This window comes from Galeopterus variegatus, unplaced genomic scaffold (assembly GCF_000696425.1).
Source record: "Galeopterus variegatus unplaced genomic scaffold, G_variegatus-3.0.2 Scaffold257, whole genome shotgun sequence".
Taxonomy (NCBI): domain Eukaryota; kingdom Metazoa; phylum Chordata; class Mammalia; order Dermoptera; family Cynocephalidae; genus Galeopterus; species Galeopterus variegatus.
The window spans coordinates 686,905-705,357 of NW_007726368.1; the positions used below are offsets into that span (position 1 = coordinate 686,905).

Sequence of the window (18,453 nt, forward strand, 5' to 3'; positions counted from 1 at the left end):
TGAATGCAATACATCTTAACTGTGACAATATTGAGAGAAAAAATAAAAAGAGGAAAAACAGAGCGATGAGACAAAGGAGACACAGTAGCAGGACGCTTTACTGAGAAAAGAGAGCGCGCTTGCGCTTAGCTTCAGTTGGCGCCCGCCCTCCTGCTTTTTCTCCAGCGCCGTTTCCTTGTTCTTTCGCGCTCTGGCCCTTCGGGAAGCCCTGCCCAAGCGTAGCTGGGCTCCGATTGGCTCCTTTGAAAGTCTACGGGCTCCCTGATTGGTGCAGCCGGGACCCTTTAGCGCGGTGACTTTGAAACTGCTCGCACTTAGTTGCAGGGCTGCTCTGGGACGTTGAGGGAAGGAGCGGCGCGGACGTGGTAGCTGCAGCTGCGGCCGCCGCGGGATCATAAGCTGGGTAACGTTGCCGGGGTCAGGGGCCCGCCTGGGGACCTCGGAGGGGGAGTACGGAGGAACGGGGTGGTCTTCACGCGACCGCGATGGAGAGCTGCGCTCTGTGCGGGCCAAGGCCGGGCTTCTCCAGACCGTGGGCAGGGCCTTCACCTGCTCCCGGGGCCAGGCGCTCCAGGCAGGCTCGGGGGATCCCAGCCAAGCGGGGTTCCCCGGGAGGCTACGCTGGCCGGGCAGCTGCAGTCTGGCTGCGGAGAATTTCGGGTCATGGTTGAAGCAAAAGGCGTGCGTGGGTTCGACCGCCCCGGGCGCCTCCATCATGCCCGGCTGGTGCTAGGCCCGCGGCCCGTGCACTCTCCCTCCGCTCCGGGGGTGAAGCGAGACCGCACCTGGGTCGGCTGCCACGCCAGCCCTACAGCCAGCCCGCCCCGGGAAACCGGCCCCATGAGGTCGTGGGACTTCTCGGGCTGGACTCTGAGCCCACGGCCCTGGCCCACCCTGGGCTTTTAAGAACGCTCAGCCAAATCTCAGAGCCAAAGGGAACTTGGTTTTTTTCGTTTTTGTTTTATGCTTGCTGGTTTTTATGTATTACGGAATTTGCAGAAAGTGGAAAGCTAAGAAATGCCGAGATGGAAACATAGGTGTCTTTTAAGATCTTTTAGTCATTTTTAAAAATCGAATACTGAAGTTACTAGTGTGCACGTCTTGCACCCTCTAAAGACCTGGAGGTCTCTGTGGGTAGAGAGAAGCAGCTATTGGTATTTTACATCCTGCAGCCAATAGTTGAGAGCCCCAGGAGACATTCTAAAGGCATTCTAAAGCAGCGGCCTTTATTTAAAATTGTCAGTACTGGGAAATGGTGGGAGGGCAATTGAACCCAGGTTTGAAATTGATGTAATTGTGAGCTGTTTGTTCGAAGTGAGCTCAACAGTTTTATTGGGCTTTAGGTATATTAAATCTGGTTAAAAAGGGAAAAGATAATTGCTCATTGCCATTGCGTAAAGTTACAAATTCTTAAGGTTGGCACTTAAAGACCAGTGTAGTGCAATTTTGTTGACTTAAAAAGATTTGTCTACTTAATGGATTGATTTTTCTTTGAAGAGGAAAGTGAGAAATAGAACTTCTTAAGGGTCAGTTATTCAGAATGACCTTCATAAAGATTTTATTATCAGTGATGGGTGTGTTAGAAAATCAAGGTAATTAGGCCTGGGTTTCTGAAATTTCACTGGCAAACTTAACAGCGGAAGAAGTCTTGAATGTCTGTATGTCAGCTGTTTTTTTTTTTTTTTTTTTACCATTTTTTTGTTATTCAAGCATATAGTTTTTTACTTGGTTCTTGACATTGTATAGAGTATAATTAGAATTTCACCTGTGGAATTGCTCTTTTTATTCTATTCTTTTAGGGTACTTAGTGATATTTCATATTCTTGCAAAAAGTACCTTGAAAGTCTTAAGCACATTTGTTTATGTGACTGCTAAAAAACAAAGGAGGTAGATTAAAATTGTCACATGAGCAAACTGTAAACACTTAAAGATTTTGCTTCTTTAAACAAAATCTTTCTAATAGATGAAAAATCTGATCACATTTTAGTTCCTTATGTCTTTAAAAAATAGTCTCTTTTGAATCATCTTTACAAAAATATAAAACAGTCCAAATTCAGTCAAATAACATTACTTGTTGCAATATTTGGGTATAACCTTGGAAGGCACCAAGTGATACATAAAGGGAATATAATTCTCATTTTTTTGAAGGGGAAGAATGGATAAGTTGATATCTGAATTTTATTGTTAATTTGATCCAAGAAGCTAAATACTACACAAGTTTAGAATACACCAATGTTCCCAATGTTTTAGGAGCCAAGAAGAGTGGGAAAGTCTTATTGCAGGAGTTCTTACCCTTGTAAATATTGTTTTAATAATTAATATTTATGGAATATTATATACTGTACTGCAGTAGGCACTGTGGAAAAATACATACAGTATCTCAATGCTTAAAATTACCCTTTGAATTAGTAGCATGTAATCATATCAGTTTCTCCCATTATTTTAGGATCTACTATACCTATTGATTAACTATGGAAGATTATACCAAAATAGAGAAAATTGGAGAAGGTGAGTGGTTTTAATAATGTAAGTTTTCTAAATGATATAACAGTGCTACAGTTCTATAACATGAAGACATTGAAATTCAACCATTAAGGTATCTTGTAGTACTAATGTGCATTAATATATGTTTTTACATAATAACTTTAACACAAAATTGTTCACATTTTTCAAGAGAATTTAAATTATCATAATGATTCCCTGACAACTCTACCCCCATAATCTTACATTCTTCTGATACTGAACAGTTAAAGCATCACTTGTGTTTTGAAAACACTATTGATAACGTATGTGTTGGGGGTCAGAGGTTAGGGGGCAGTAGAATTTAAATAAAATTTTGATTTAGTTATGCTAGTTATAAATGACCTGTCATGTGTATGTTTTATTATAAAACTAAAAACTTGTATGGAATTTATTCCCTTTCTGTAGAACTTTTAGGAATGCTTAGGTCTATATGGCATAAACGAAGGATAAAAGTGTTCCTTTATCTTTTTTTTTTTTTTCGGTCAACAAAACATCCAAGTTTCTTTCCTTTTTTTTTTTTTGTCTTTTTTCGTGTCCGGCAACGGATCGCAACCCTCAGTGTCGCGCCCGGACCGGGACCGGCAACAGGATCACAACCCTCGGTGTTGCTCCACCACCTCGCTCAGCCAGTGAGCTGGAACCGGTCTGTATGTGGGATCCGAACCCTCGGCGGGAGCGCCACCGCGCTCCCAAGCGGCGCACTGTAGCAGTGTGCCACCGGGCCGGCCCCCAAGTTTCTATATAGGAGTTTAGACATCCTCAATTCTCCAGGAACAAACGATAAAATAATTTGCTAATAAAGTGCAGTTTATGTAGGTTCTGCTTGAAGAACATTTCCATCTATATTTTTAGTATGCTCAAAGACCCCCTTTGACAAGGAATATTAAGCAAGGAGAGGAATGCTGGAAGGAATTTAGTAAGATAGGAATGACAGGCTAGGGTGGTGTTGGACGTGCATGTATATTCTTGAATTTCTAATTTTTGAAAAAATAAATTCAGTTAAATATCTTATTACACCCATTTCACTAAGCTAATTTTGCTGCTGAAGTAAGAATAAGTTTGATTTAGCATGTATAATGCTTTGTAGTGTGTGTTTCTTAAATCCTCGGAGAATTTAAAGAGTATTGATTTTAATTTGGAATAAAAAACATGAATGTATTTTTCTTTAAAACTGTAGAACTTCAAAATAGACTATAGATTTGGCTCCTGAGAAAGATACTCTACCAGCTACTATAAATAGGAACAATTATCAATATAGTTTTAAATTTAGTCTGTCACATACATATGGCATAGTCACAAGGCCCTCATTCTTCATTTCTAGCAGTGTGACAGTGGTCAGCCTTTTAACTTCTCTGGAGATGTTTCTGCCTCTGCAAATGGGGGTAATTGTACTTAGAACAAAAGATATGATCATGCAATGAGACAATGTACGGAAAACATTTGTTTGAGTGCTTTAACTCAGAAAATCTTCAAATGTTAACCATTTGAATTGTTACTGTGACCACAGTCTCCTTAACTCTCTACATTGTAGCCCCCTTGCCAGCCTCACTGAATACCTCTCAACTATAATTTGGATTCTTTTGATGTTCTTAAATATGCCCTATTTGACCTATGGGCTTCCTCCAAGCCATCATCTACTGGCTTCACATAAGTCCTCACTTTAGTCCAGGAGCATTTTGTACTTCCCTTGGCATCATCCTTAATATCCTTTTTTATTGCTGCACTGTAAGCTCCGTGAGGGCTGGGAGTTTTGTCATGTTTATAGCCGTTTGCCCACTGCCTGGCAATAGTGTCCAGCCTAATATTTGATAATAACATCTGTTTTCCTTGTGTTTTTCTGAACTTTGTTGTTTCTTCTCGTTCTGGCTTGTATTGTTGTGGCTATTCCAGTTTCTGACTGTTTTGGATTATGTGCTGGACATTGTTTTTGAAAAATTGACTTGTGGAGGTAATCTGAGGCCTTGATGAATGACATCTTTCATACAGAATTTTCTTTTGTTTCTGCCAGGTACCTGTTCAAAGTCGGTGTTGAAATACTGATTTTAAAAGTTATACTTTTTTCCTTCAACTTTTTATTCTGAACATTTCCAAACCTACAGATAAGTTGAAAGATTTATACAATGAGCCTATAATATCTTTGTCAAGATGTTAGTGTTTTGTCACATTTACTTTATTATGTGTGTATATTGGCATTTTATTTTTCTTTTTGATCCCCTTGAATTAAGTTGTAGAGATATACTTTGCTCCTGAATACTTCTGCGTGAATCTTCTGAAGATCCACCCAGGGTGACACATTTCATTCGGCAGATAATGCTTCCTTAGTCTCTTCTAAATCTAGAAACGTCTTTCTGCCTTTTCTCTCGACATTTTTTTTGACAACCTAATTCATTTCTTAAATACCTCCAGACTTTTCTTATTTCAAATATTACCAATATTACCAATATTACAAATATTACATTGTTCTCTGGTTTCTTCTGAATTATGAAAATCTGAGTGATGCATTGCTAGTCTTTTAACTCCTTTCTGTCTTAAAATGTCTTTTTGGATCATAGAGAGTAGCTGTACCCATGATGGTAGGACTTTACTTGGCATTTAGTAGGCAGTCCACACAATTTTTTTTTTTTTTTTTTTTTGACAGCTGGCCTGTATGAGGATCTGAACTCGTGACCTTCGTGTTACAAGGCTGTGCTCTAACCAACTGAGCTGAGTGGCCAGCCCATGTTGAATGAAGGTTTTCTGGTTACCGTTCAGGGTCTCCATAACCTGACCATATCCTACATTATTTTTCATTCAGGGACTCCGCAACCTGACCATATTCTACATTATTTTTCCTTTATTTCCTGGAATAAGTCTTCTGTTTTTCTTGGTCTCCTTCCAGGCTTTTCTGTATTATGATTACTTTTACTTCTGTGATACTGTTAAACTAATATTTTTCTTTTGCTTCTTTGGTTATTTAGATATAAAATATTTAACATGTTTAAAATATTTTTATATCTAGAATGTTTAGTTCATTTCAGAGCAAATATCATATATTTTATAAATAATTTTTGGTGATTAACTGGTAGAATGATTCTGCTTTAACTCCTAGTAGTTCAATGAGAAGTGATAATAATTAGAATAGAGTCACAAAGAAGAGACGTAGAGCACTTGTGATCTCTAAAGTTCAATTCAGTAAATAGTGTTGGCCACCAGTTAAATCAATTGTTATGAACTATTTCTGAAAGTTATTTAGGAACAGATGAGATTGTACACTTGAAGAGGAAAAAATACTAGGGAAAAAATTAGTTCTGACTTTACCATTAACTGCTTATTCGACTATCTTATGCAAGAGGCTAATCTTCCCGAGACTGCTTTAACAGTGTGCCAGAGGAGTGTGCTACTGGCTTACCTACCTTTTGTGTATAAAACAGATATAATTTATATCCTACAAAATGTACAGATTTTAAGTGTATAGAAGAAGGCTACTGTACTTCTACAGAAGGATTGGTGTTAGGATCAAACATAGTCAATTCTCCTTTAATATGGAATGCTTTTGGTTATCCAAAAGTCATAGTTAACCCAAGATTTACTCAAATTACATACATTCTTTGGAGATATTGTGGGTTTGATTCCAGACCACCACAATATAGCAAATATCACAATATAGTGAGTCACACATATTTTTTGGTTTCCAAGTGCATATAAAAATTAAGTTTAACAGGTTTATGAGAAAATGCACAACGTCACTAATCATCAGAGAAATGCAAAGCAAAACTGCAATGAGATATCATCTCACCTCAGAATGGCTATTATCAAAAAGACAAAACATAACAAGTGCTGGCAAGGATGTGGAGAAAAGAGAGCTCTTATACACTGTTGGTGGGAATGTAAATTAGTACTGCTTATGGAAAACAGTATAGAGGATCATCAAACAAACAAAAACAACAGAAAAACCCAACTATCATATGATGCCAGTGCTGGGTATTTCTTTATCCAAAGGAAAGGAAATTAGCATACTGAAGAGATACCTGCAGCACTGTTCACAAAAGCCAAGATGTACATCAACAGATGAATGGATAAAGAAAAAGCAGTGTATTATACACAATGGAATACTACTTTGCCACGAAAAAGAATGAAATCCTGTCACTTGCAGCAGCATTGATAAGCCTGGAAGACATGTTAAATGAAATAAGTCAGGCACAGAAAGATAAATACTGCAGGTTCCTACTCATGCAGGAGCTAAAAAAAAAAATAAAAGTAGAGATTTTTAGAAGTAGAGATTAGAATTGTGATTATTAGAGGCTGGGTAGTAGTGTGGAGGGAGGATAGGGAGCAGTTGGTTAGTGGATACAAAGTTATAGCTAGATGAGAACAGTAAGTTCTAGTGGTATACAGTAGTGCTAGGCATCTATGACTAACAATAATTTATTATACTCAGATGGCTAAGAGAGGAACTTAAATGTTCTCATCACAAATGATAAATTTTTGCAATGATGAATTTGCTAACTACCCTGATTTGATCATCGCACACTGTTTACATATATTGATGTATAACTCTGAGTCCCATAAATATGCACAATCAATACGTGGCAATTAAAATAAATTTTAAAAAGTTATATTTATACTACACTGTAGTCTATTAGGTGTATAATAATGTATCTCAGAAAATGTACATACCTTAATTTTAAAAATACTTTATTGCTAACAAATACTAAAGATCATCTGAGCCTTTAGCAAGTCATAACCTTTTTGTTGGTGAAGGGTCTTGCTTGTATGTTGATGGCTACTGACGGATCAGGATGGTTGCTTCAGCGGTGGCTGTGGCTATTCCAATAAGACAACAATGAAGTTTGCTGCATCAATGGATTCTTCCTTTCATGAAAAATTTCTCTGTAGCATGGGATGCTGTTTGATAGCATTTTACTCACAGTAGAACTTCTTTTAAAATTGAAGTCAGTCCTTTCAAACCTGTCACTACTTTATCAACTCAGTTTACATAAAATTCTTAATCCCTTGGTATTTCAACAATGTTTACAACAATGTTACAAGGAGTAGATTCCATCTCAAGAAACCACTTTCTTTAATCATCCAAAAGAAGTAACTCCACACCTGGAAGATTTCAAGCATCTTCCAGGGGATGCTTGAAACCACTATGTTTTTTCCTCTACATAAATATCTACAATAAAGTTTAAGTTATAAATTAGGCATATTAAGAGAGTAACAATAATAACAAAATAGAACAATTATAACAATATGCCAGCATCACTACTATTGCACTTTGGAGCCATTATTAAGTAAAATAAGGGTTATGTGAACACAAGCAACAAGCACTGTGATACCATGACAGTCGATCTGATAACCTCAGGGGCTACTAAGTGATTAATGGGCAGGTAGCATATACAGTGTGGATATGCTGGACAAAGAGATCATGTACCAAGCAGGACCAAACAGGATGGTGCAAGATTTCATCGCGCTGTTCAGAACATCATACAATTTAAACCTTATAAATTGTTTATTTCTAGAACTTTTCATTTCATACTTTCGGGTCTTGGCTGATCATGGAAAGTGAAACCACAGATAATGGGGGACTACTTACTGTATGTATAAAAGTGTTCTGAAAAGCATAAGGCACTGTACATAGAGTTTTCTGAAAGTGTCACGGTGACTCCTGTCAGTAATATTTCCTGAGCCCAAATCTTTACATTGTGTTTTATAAGTACTTTATTGTCAGGTAGAATATTTGGCAGGAGGTAAATCTCAATTTGCAGAAGATCATTTTCTTCTGTAAAATATGCTGGAACATTAATGGTAGTTTAAATGTATGGGAAACTTGTAACTGACGACATGAATTTTATTTCTAAACCATATACATGATAGATTGTAGTTACCCCTCAGTTTCTTTTTGGAAGTAATAAGGGTATAATTATGAGTAAGATACTTCCCATCTGGCCACAGCAGACATTTCTATCAGGTGAAACATTATGGGATTCAATCATTTTTTAAGATCTTTTAGTTTGTGGGGTGGGTCGCATAGCAGATATTTATTTCGTCTATTTCAGGTACTTATGGAGTTGTGTATAAAGGTAGACACAAAACTACAGGTCAAGTGGTAGCCATGAAGAAAATCAGACTGGAAAGTGAGGAGGAAGGGGTTCCTAGTACTGCAATTCGGGAAATTTCTCTATTAAAAGAACTTCGTCATCCAAATATAGTCAGGTATAGTATAATATCTCAGTTAAAACATTTTTTGCATACTATTTTAAATAATGTGGAAATTTTTACATTTGCTTAATTTCTTGTCTAACCTTGCCAAGGATGATAGAGCCAGGTTTTTGTTAAGAATACTGGGATTGGTAAAAGGGAATAGATTGTTAAAGCAGGAACAGAGTTAGAGGAGCTTTGTGATGCAGATAGGTATTTGGGGCTGGAAAAGCAAGGTAAAGTGGCCGTGGGAGGAAAGAAGCCCCTTTCACAGAGGTTTGTCAACTCTCTCCCACTCTGGGAGCTCTAATCCCTAGGTAGCTAAGTCAGATGAAAAAGAAAAAAAAATTTTTTTCTTTAAGTATTTGGATTGGCTTTTTGGGGTGAGATGTCTTCCTTACAGTCCAAGTTGGAATCTAATTGTATTTTGCTGGGGCTGGAGATAAGGAGCAGCCGTTAAGATCAAATACTACCTTAAAATGTATTTCTATAATCTACTTCAATGGACAGACAAGCTCTTAGCAATGATAAGCCAATCTAGATATGTTTTTTTGGAATACAGCTTGTTTGCAATTAGTACCTCCTATATAATAAGGCTTAATTTTAAATTGCTGCCCTGACATTATGCTAAGTGAAATAAGCTAGACATAGAAAGATAATACCACATGTTCTCAGGTGGAAGCTAGAAAAGTTAATCTCATAGAAGTAAAGGGTAGAATAGAGAGTAGAGTAGAATAGAGGTTGGGAAGGGTAGAGGGGGCGGGATAGAGAACGGTTGGCCAACAAATAAAAAATTATAGCTATATAGCAGGAATAAATTCTAGTATCCTATAGCACTATAGTGTGACTGTAGTTAACCATAATTTATTACACAATTCCAAGTAGCTAGAAGAGAGGATTCTGAATGTTCCCAACACAAAGAAATGATAAATGTTTGAAGTGATGGATGTGCTAATTAAATTGCTGCCCTGAGAGTCCTTTCTCAAATTCTGGTTTTTGTATTAAGGTTTTCTGTTAGGAACGTTACCATCTCTTCTTTCCTTACTTTTTATGACTCACTGTGAAATTTATGGAAGTAGTTTTATTTTATGAATGTGAGAGGTCAAAAATGTTTACTGGGTTTTTGTTGTCATATAATTTTTTTATTCTTCAGTCTTCAAGATGTGCTTATGCAGGATTCCAGGTTGTATCTCATCTTTGAATTCCTTTCCATGGATCTCAAGAAATACTTGGATTCTATACCTCCTGGTCAGTTCATGGATTCTTCACTTGTTAAGGTAAGAAGCTTGCCTAATTTTATCAATTTTATGCACTGTGAATATCAAGAGTCTTCTATATAGAAATCCCTGCGTTTTGTTGGAATATGCTTGGAAAAAGTGTTAGAAAGCAGAACGAGTGAGAAAAGAATATTTTGTTTTCCTCCCTCAGTCTATACAGATTAGAATATTAACATTACACATTTTATTACCAGATAGTGCTTCAAGTAAATGAAGTAAGTTACTACTTCTAGTAGTTCCTAAGATAACATAAAGCTGATAAGTATGTAGGGGAGTACTTCAAAAAGTTCATGGAAAAATAGAGTTAAAAGATAATACAAATATTTCCATGAACTTTTTGTAGTACCCTTGTATTATACAGTAGTCTCCCCTTATCTGTGGTCTCTCTTTCTGCAGCTTCAATTATGCATAAAATATTAAGTGGAAGATTCCAGAATCAAACATTTTATAAATTTTATATTGCATGATGTTCTGAGCAGCGTGATGAAATCTTGTGCCATCCTGTTTTGTCTTGCCTGGCATGTTTATCAATCTCTTTGTCCAGTGTACCCACACTGTGTATGCTATCTGCCCTTTAGTCACTTAGCCACCTAGGTTATCAGATCAACTGTCATGGTATTGCAGTGCTTGTGTTCACATAACCCTTATTTTACTTAATAATGGCTCCAAAATGCAAGAGTAGTGATGCTGGCATATTGTTATAATTGTTCTATTTTGTTATTAGTTATTGTTAATCTCTTAATGTGCCTAATTTACAACTTGAACTTTATCACAGTTATCCATGTATAGGAAAAAACAGTAGAGCCATTCCTTGCTGTCTGTAGCTAAAATCCGCAGATGCTCAAGTCTATAAAATGGTGTTGCATTTGTATATAACCTGCACACATCCTCCTGTATACTTTAAATCATCTCTAGATTGGTTATAATACCTAATACAATGTCAGTGCTATGTAAATACTTGTTATTCTGTATTTAGGGAATAATGACAAGAAGAAAGTCTGCACGTGTTTAGTGCAGACGCAATTTTTATTTTTCCTGAGTATTTTCTGTCTGTGGTTGAATCCATGGATGCAGAACCTGTGGATATGAAGAGCCGACTATATATAGAGAGTTTGGTACTATTTTCAATTTCAGGCATCTACCGTGGGTCTTGGAACATATCCCCAGTGGATAAGGGGGGTACTCCTGTGTCACTGGAAGCTAGGATATTTTGGTTTTAAGTGTCTTATCCTTACACTAACTCTACCAAACCACTCATCAGAGGTTGCTTTCATTAGTTTTAATTTTAATCTTACACTTGTATGTCTACTTTGTATGTTCATAAACATGTACTAAACAATACCTGTTACACACCATGAGTTGATACAATTTTTTAGAGAGCAGTTGGCAATATTTATCATGATCTTAAATGTAAATAAACATCTTCAACCCATCAATTCCAGTTCTAAGATCCTATATAAACTTCCATGCAAAGATAAATATACACAAGGAAATTCACTGCAACACTGTTCATAAGAGAAATCGGCAAGCTGGAAAATAACTTCCATCAATATGGAACTGGTTTAAATAATTGCATCAAAAATGTAAACAATACCAAGGTCAAGGGTTTGGATCCCCATACCAGCCAGCTGCTAAAAAAAAAAAAAAAAAAGTAAACAGACACAGGAAGATCTATGTCTGATAACGTTTTATGCCCCCCAAAAAAGAAAAATATGTACTGTCATCCCTCAGAATCTGTGGGGGATTGGTTCCAGGACCTCTGCCAGATACCAAGATCTGCAAATGCTCAAGTCTGATATTAAATAGCATAGTATTTGCATGTAATTGTGTATCCAGAGGGTGCTTAGAAAACAAACCACACGGTGATTTGAATGGTCAAAGTTTAACATAAAGAATTAAACTATAATGAGGATTGGAAGAAGGAGATTGATAAGTAAGAATAATGAGAATTCTTTCCTTTTGCAAGCCTTTCCAGTACCCTCTACCGACAAATCTTAACACAGCAGCTGGCAAAGAAAAAATATTAAAAGGTTCCAATTCCATTCTTTTTTTTTTTGGTGGCTGGTCAATACTTGGATCTGAACCCAGCCTCGGTGTTCTATTTCCACACTCTAACATAGCTAACTGGCCAACCCTGTTACCTCTTTGTTTGTTTTGTTAGTGGTATATACCACTAATAATTTTTATTTATAATATATTTAGCAATCTTGTATGACTTTTGGACTTTTAGCTTTTATGTTTTGTTTAAGCCTTCCTCCCTCAAAGATTACATATATTTAAGTAATTCATGACAATATTTTTCTAGTAGTTTTAATAGGTCCAACCCGCCCCACTCCCCCCAACACATATGCACTTTTTTGTTTTCCATTCTGAATAGTCAAAGATTTATTTTGGCTTAAGAAGTGGGGTATAGATTTAACTTTATTTTTTTCCAGATGGCTAGCTAGTTCATACTGGTTTTATGTATTATTTTCAAGTCTGAAACGTTGAGTCAACATTTTACTATGTATATATTTTATATTTCTTTAATATTCATGTTTCAAATGTCAGGTACATTGTCTTCGGTAACAAGTATCTTGTAAAACACGTATCTCTGAACTACTAAACAGCATTTTATGATAATTGTACTTATTTAAATATGTAACAATACTGTCCTCTTGCCATTTCTTCTGGAGTCTGTGATCAGTGTTTCCAAAAAGGAAATGAATGTGTAAAGGTGAAAGACAGAAATGAAAAGACCAAACTTAGTCAAGATAGAAACAGTTGGTATTAAGTATGTGGAAGAAAGTTCAAGAAACTTTTGTATAGAAAACTAATTGAGACTTCAGGATCAGGAACCAAAAACAAGTAGAAGGAGACTGAGTTCACATGTATGTAGATATGTTTATAAGGTGAATATCTTTGTCTTAGGTGTATGAACATGATATTGTGTATAAATCAACTTCCCGCCCACGAATGCTGATTAGCCTCAAATGGCCTGAAAGCTTTTTTGATAGTTAAATTATTTCCCTGGATCATAATTTCTTATATCTTTGAAACAAATTGTTAATGATTATTTAGAAAATTGTATGTGGTATGATTAAGTTTCTGACTTTTTTTTCCTTTTTCCAGAGTTACTTGTACCAAATTCTACAGGGGATTGTGTTTTGTCACTCTAGAAGGGTTCTTCACAGAGACTTAAAACCTCAAAATTTATTGATTGATGACAAAGGAATAATTAAACTGGCTGATTTTGGCCTTGCCAGAGCTTTTGGAATACCTATAAGAGTATATACACATGAGGTAAGTAGAATATTATTTTTTGGTGTCTTTGAATGTGTGCGATTGCTGGGTTGTTTTTTGTATTTGTTCTTTAAGTCTAGAAAGAAATACTCAATAAAAAAGACTTCTACCCTGTGCCAGTATCACCTTGTCTCTCAGCTCCAAATTTACCCTTCATTGTATGCTGTGTGAAAATGGAACTGGAACCTTTTAATATTTTTCCTTTGCCAGCTGCTGTGTTAAGATTTTTCGGTAGAGGGTACTGGAAAGGCTTACAAAAGGAAGAGGTTTTCCTTGATATAGTTTTTAGAATTCTCATTATTTCTTACTAATCAGTCTTCTTCTTCCAATCCTCATTATAGTTTAATTCTTTATGTTAAACTTTGATTATTCAAATCACTGTGTGGTTTCTGTTTTCTAAGCACCCTCTGGATATGCAATCACATTGGTTAAAAGACGGGTTTTGTGGACTAAGAAGTACTATTTCTGATAAATTTAAAAGCTACTAAATATAATCAGTGTTTTGTCAGTGTTTTATTGATGGTGTGGCATTTCATTTGGTGTTTCTGAAGCAAAAGGGAACATTGAATTTTATAGTAAAGAATTATTGAAAAAAGTGTTGTCTGTGGAATTGTCTACCCTGAGCCCAAAGACTGTCTCCCAGTCAAAACTTGTAACAGTGCTCATCTGGTTAGGTGTCTTGGCTGCTTTTTATCCTGTTTTATTATTTTTTCCATGGCTGTATAAATAAATTAAGATCTGTTGTTTTCTTTGGCTTAAACAAATGCTTTTGACCTCATTAGTTTTGTTCTAAGTTAAAGGTGATATTTTTACAACTACGCTAAATATACTAAAGTGGTTTATTAGCTCCAGGACACTACTAATATACTGTTATTTGACTTATTAGTGTTCCTTATGCATGTGATAAGGGTAATGTTAATTACCATTTTAGCATGTAAGTGGTACTGTGCTTTGTACAATATCACCCCACTGTACACTGGGGTGGAGGGAGAAGACCCTGTATAACTATTTTGGTTCTCTCCCTCTAATAATTTGAAAAGAATGAAAACATTTAGTGTTATTTTATCTGTTTTCCTGTAGTGAATAGAACTGAGAAATGAGATATTCATCTTCAATTTAGTATTTTGTGCATAGTTAATTGACTTACTATTATTGATGGCAGTTATATAGTCTTCTAAAGGGTAGTCATAATGAAATATAATTGTTTAAATTTGGGTAATTTATGCATCACATTTATTTAATGTAAAAAATTTGCTTTGTAATAGGTAGTAACACTGTGGTACAGATCTCCAGAAGTATTGCTGGGGTCAGCTCGTTACTCGACCCCAGTTGACATTTGGAGTATAGGAACCATATTTGCAGAATTAGCGACTAAGAAACCACTTTTTCATGGGGATTCAGAAATTGATCAACTCTTCAGGATTTTCAGGTATTTTTGTTTTTTATCTAAGCAGTTAAAAACTTTTAAGTTAAATTATTGAAGGCAGCATATATAATAACAAATTGTAAAGGCAACACGTAATAATGAGATTATATTTATGCTTTAACAGTTAATTTTTTGTTTTGCTATGGTTTTCAGAGCTTTAGGCACTCCTAATAATGAAGTGTGGCCAGAAGTAGAATCTTTACAGGACTATAAGAATACATTTCCCAAGTGGAAACCAGGAAGCCTAGCATCCCATGTCAAAAACTTGGATGAAAATGGCTTGGATCTGCTGTCGGTGAGGAGTACCCTTTGTACTGACTTTAACATTATTGATGATTCTGAATGTTTTTAATCCTTTGTTTTTAACCTGGGAAATAGGTTAAAAATCAACATTTATTGAGTTTGAGTTAGATGTCTGTTATGTCTATTTTATTACTAGCTCCATTTTAGATACTAAGAAACAACAGTGATTTTGGGAGGAGGATTTGACATTTTGTTTTTTTAAAAATCTGACAGGTGATTATAGACACTGACCGAGAGGGCAGGATTAATATATCTTTTTATTGTTGTTTTTAAATTGTTGAGTTGTATGGGACTTTCTTTCCAGCTTTTTTTGTCCCAGTATTTGCTATTGAGCACCTTTTATAGTTTATGCTAGATGTAAGTGTTTTCCTTATTGCTTGCTATTTTTAGTTATTAAAGCTGTTTACTATATGAACTCCATTTCTTATATTTTGCCTAGTTTCTCCATCAGAAAGTTTGGAAGGACTAATGTAGTTCCTAAAAATCTTTCCCTTCTATTACATTGCTATTCCCAACTAACAGTCTGCTTTAAAAACAAGACAACATATAAAATAAGAACTGTTAGGATACAAAATAAATTGTACTAAGTCTGCCTCAGGAAGCTGTTTTAGAACAATATTTAAATTTTGAATTTTTAGAAGGGACCAGTTTCTATAAATCCCAGGTAATATGATGCCAGAAGAAAATAGATAAGATTTTGGCAGGTCTAAACAAAGGAAAAAAAAGGTTATTGCTGTCTGGTTATCAAATACATCTTCTAATTGGTATTTGGGCTCCTTTCACAGTCTATAAATCATTATGCTACCAAGTTAAGCTCGGACTTCCCAACTGCTTCAAGTCCAAAGTCTTTGCCATTCAGATATTTTGTGTATCAGTGTTGTTGATTTGACTTAAAGGCCCTTCCATATTCTCAGCCCAATCTGCCTTTTTTAACTAATGTAATTCTTGAATAAAAATGATTTCACTTTAGTTAATGAAACAAAAATCGGATACTATAAATCAGGTTCCTAAGTCTAGCTACAATTAATATTTGTTACAATTAGCTACAATTGCTGGCACTTTCCCATGCATTGCAGCATGTTTAGCAGCATTTCTGTCCTCTACCCTCTAGATGACAGTAGCACACTCTTCCCAGTTATGAAAACCAAAAGTGTCTCCAGACATTGTCAAGTGTTCTCTAGGGGCAATGTCTCCCCCATTTGCGAAATAGTATATCATAAATTAGATTTGTTTTCAAATTTCAGCTGTATCACTTCTTAGCTCTATGGACTTAACCTCTTTGAGCCTCAGTATCTTCATTTGAAAAATGGGACTAACCTTTTGTTGTAAGGATTAAGAAACATGCTATATCCAAAGCACTTTATACAATGCTGAATACATAATAACTGAAATGGTAACTAGTTAGTAAAAATATCTGTCTGCTTTCTGATTTGGTTTTCTTTAAGATCAATATTACTTTAAGATCAAATTTAAGATTAATATTAAATTTTGTTTAGCTTTTTCTGATGATGTGTAAATTAACTTTAATACTGGGTTGCCTGAACACAATTCATAATTCATTTAGTGACTTATTTTTGGCTATGTTTATAACACATTATGCTATGGGTTTTTTTAAAATTTGGAACTTGTTGGAAGCTACATCAGAAACCACTATAGTTGGGCCGGCCCGGTGGCGCACTGCTACAGTGCGCCGCTTGGGAGTGCAGCGGCGCTCCCGCCGAGGGTTTGGATCCCACATACAGACCGGTTCCGCTCACTGGCTGAGTGAGGTGCGGGCGCAGCACCGAGGGTTGCGATCGATCCCGTTGCCGGTCTCGGTCCGGTATGGGCGTGACACTGAGGGTTGCGATCCGTTGCCGGACACGAAAAAAGACAAAAAGGAAAAAAAAAAAAAAAAGAAACCACTATAGTTAACTGCCACCATTTCAAGAATGTTGTAAATAACTCAGATGGCTGTTTAATTCTCAAAGTAAATATAATTAACTGGATATCTTTCCTAAATTTATGTCTTTGTTTTAAAGCTATTTCTAGATACCTGTGTCTTACCATAATTTATAACAAAAAAGTTATTGAGATACTTATAATTTTAAGAGTAGGTTATTGTAGAGGTAGAGTGTGAAATATGGGGGAGGAGGCATTTATGTGGTTTGCTGTTAAACTAATGGAAATTTTCACTTAGAATATTTTCACTGAAATTATCAGCTTATGGTTTATTAATAGAAAAGTCAAGGCTTTATGGAGGGTGTTTTTTTTTTTTTTTTAAGCTGTTTATTTCCTAAATATCTTTTTTCTTTTTCTTTCTCCCCCAGAAAATGTTAGTCTATGATCCTGCCAAAAGAATTTCAGGCAAAATGGCACTGAATCATCCATATTTTAATGATTTGGACAATCAGATTAAGAAGATATAGCTTTCTAACAAAGTCTCCACATGTTATATTGAGAACAGATAGCTGTATTTTTACTGTTAACTCTATTCTTGTATATTTTTCTTTTCTTTGTTGTAAAACCTAAGCTGTACTTCTTATTTCAAAAGTATAACTTAAAAATGTAAATATTCTATATGAATTTAAATATAATAACTGTATATGTGTGTAGATCTCACTGTAACAACTATTTGTTACTATAATAAAACTATAAATCTCTGAACATTTATTTTCTGAGGGAAAAAACTATAAATCTAATATTGATGTCAGGAATTGGGCAAAAATTGAGTTAGCTTAAATCATCTTAATCCTTAACAGCAGTTCTATTTTCCTGTAGTTAGAGCTACTAAAATTTAGGAAAGTGTGCTAAGTTCAAGTTTTGTAATGCTTTGAAGTATTTTTGTGCTCTGAATGTTTAAATTTTCTTGTTGGTTTATTGCCATGTGTTAACGATACAACCTGTCTGAAGATGAATATTTTTCTACTGATAACTTCAATTTGTGACCTAGATGTTTAAGCATTCAGGATGAGAACATTATACAAATTTGAGAAATGATGTTCAATTTATAGGGGTTTGCAGTAATAAAACAACTAATAGAGTCAAAAATCAAGGGCTGTCCACAGCAGGAAAGAACAGTTTTGAAAATCTCTGAACTATCCTATTTTTAGGTAGGTTATAACAGCTATTCATTTAAGTGAATTCTTCTGCTTTGGTTAGAGGTAACAACTGGACAAAGGAGTTGCTTATCTTGGCTTTCAAGGTTGACTTAAAAACTGCTTACCTGTTTTGACATAGTGTTGTTTATTTAGCTAAAATCACTAACTTTGGGAATTAATTTATGTTTCTCATTGTGGTTCTTACCCATAAGCAGCCTAATTTAAATTTGCTGCTGTTTAGTCAAGAGATGTGTCTATAAAAGTTGTTCTATTTCTTTTTTAGTATATATCCTTTTTCCTACCATATCTCCTCTAATTTTCCTCTTGATTACTTATGGCTAGAAGGGGCATTCCTTTGTTATTGATTGATTGGATATGTAAT

At 35.6% G+C, this 18,453-nt stretch overlaps 1 protein-coding gene across 1 annotated transcript; it reads left to right on the forward strand.

The window, feature by feature from the left end:
- The first annotated feature begins 339 nt into the window (after nt 1-339).
- Nucleotides 340-17,634, forward strand: CDK1 (cyclin-dependent kinase 1). Its single transcript, XM_008566626.1, has 8 exons — nt 340-403; nt 2,447-2,508; nt 8,562-8,718; nt 9,857-9,980; nt 13,092-13,262; nt 14,528-14,691; nt 14,842-14,983; nt 17,301-17,634. The coding sequence occupies exons 2-8, from the start codon at nt 2,472-2,474 to the stop codon at nt 17,397-17,399; spliced, it is 894 nt and encodes a 297-aa protein (XP_008564848.1). The 5' UTR covers nt 340-403; nt 2,447-2,471; the 3' UTR covers nt 17,400-17,634.
- The last annotated feature ends 819 nt before the right edge of the window (nt 17,635-18,453 follow it).

What these genes read in the sequence shown, in the direction of transcription:
- CDK1 (XM_008566626.1), top strand. Translation starts at nt 2,472, where the DNA reads ATGGAAGATTATACCAAAATAGAGAAAATTGGAGAAG. An exon ending in CGTCATCCAAATATAGTCAG is followed by an intron (nt 8,719 to 9,856) that starts GTATAGTATAAT and finishes TTTATTCTTCAG; the next exon opens with TCTTCAAGATGTGCTTATGC. An exon ending in ATGGCTTGGATCTGCTGTCG is followed by an intron (nt 14,984 to 17,300) that starts GTGAGGAGTACC and finishes TTTCTCCCCCAG; the next exon opens with AAAATGTTAGTCTATGATCC.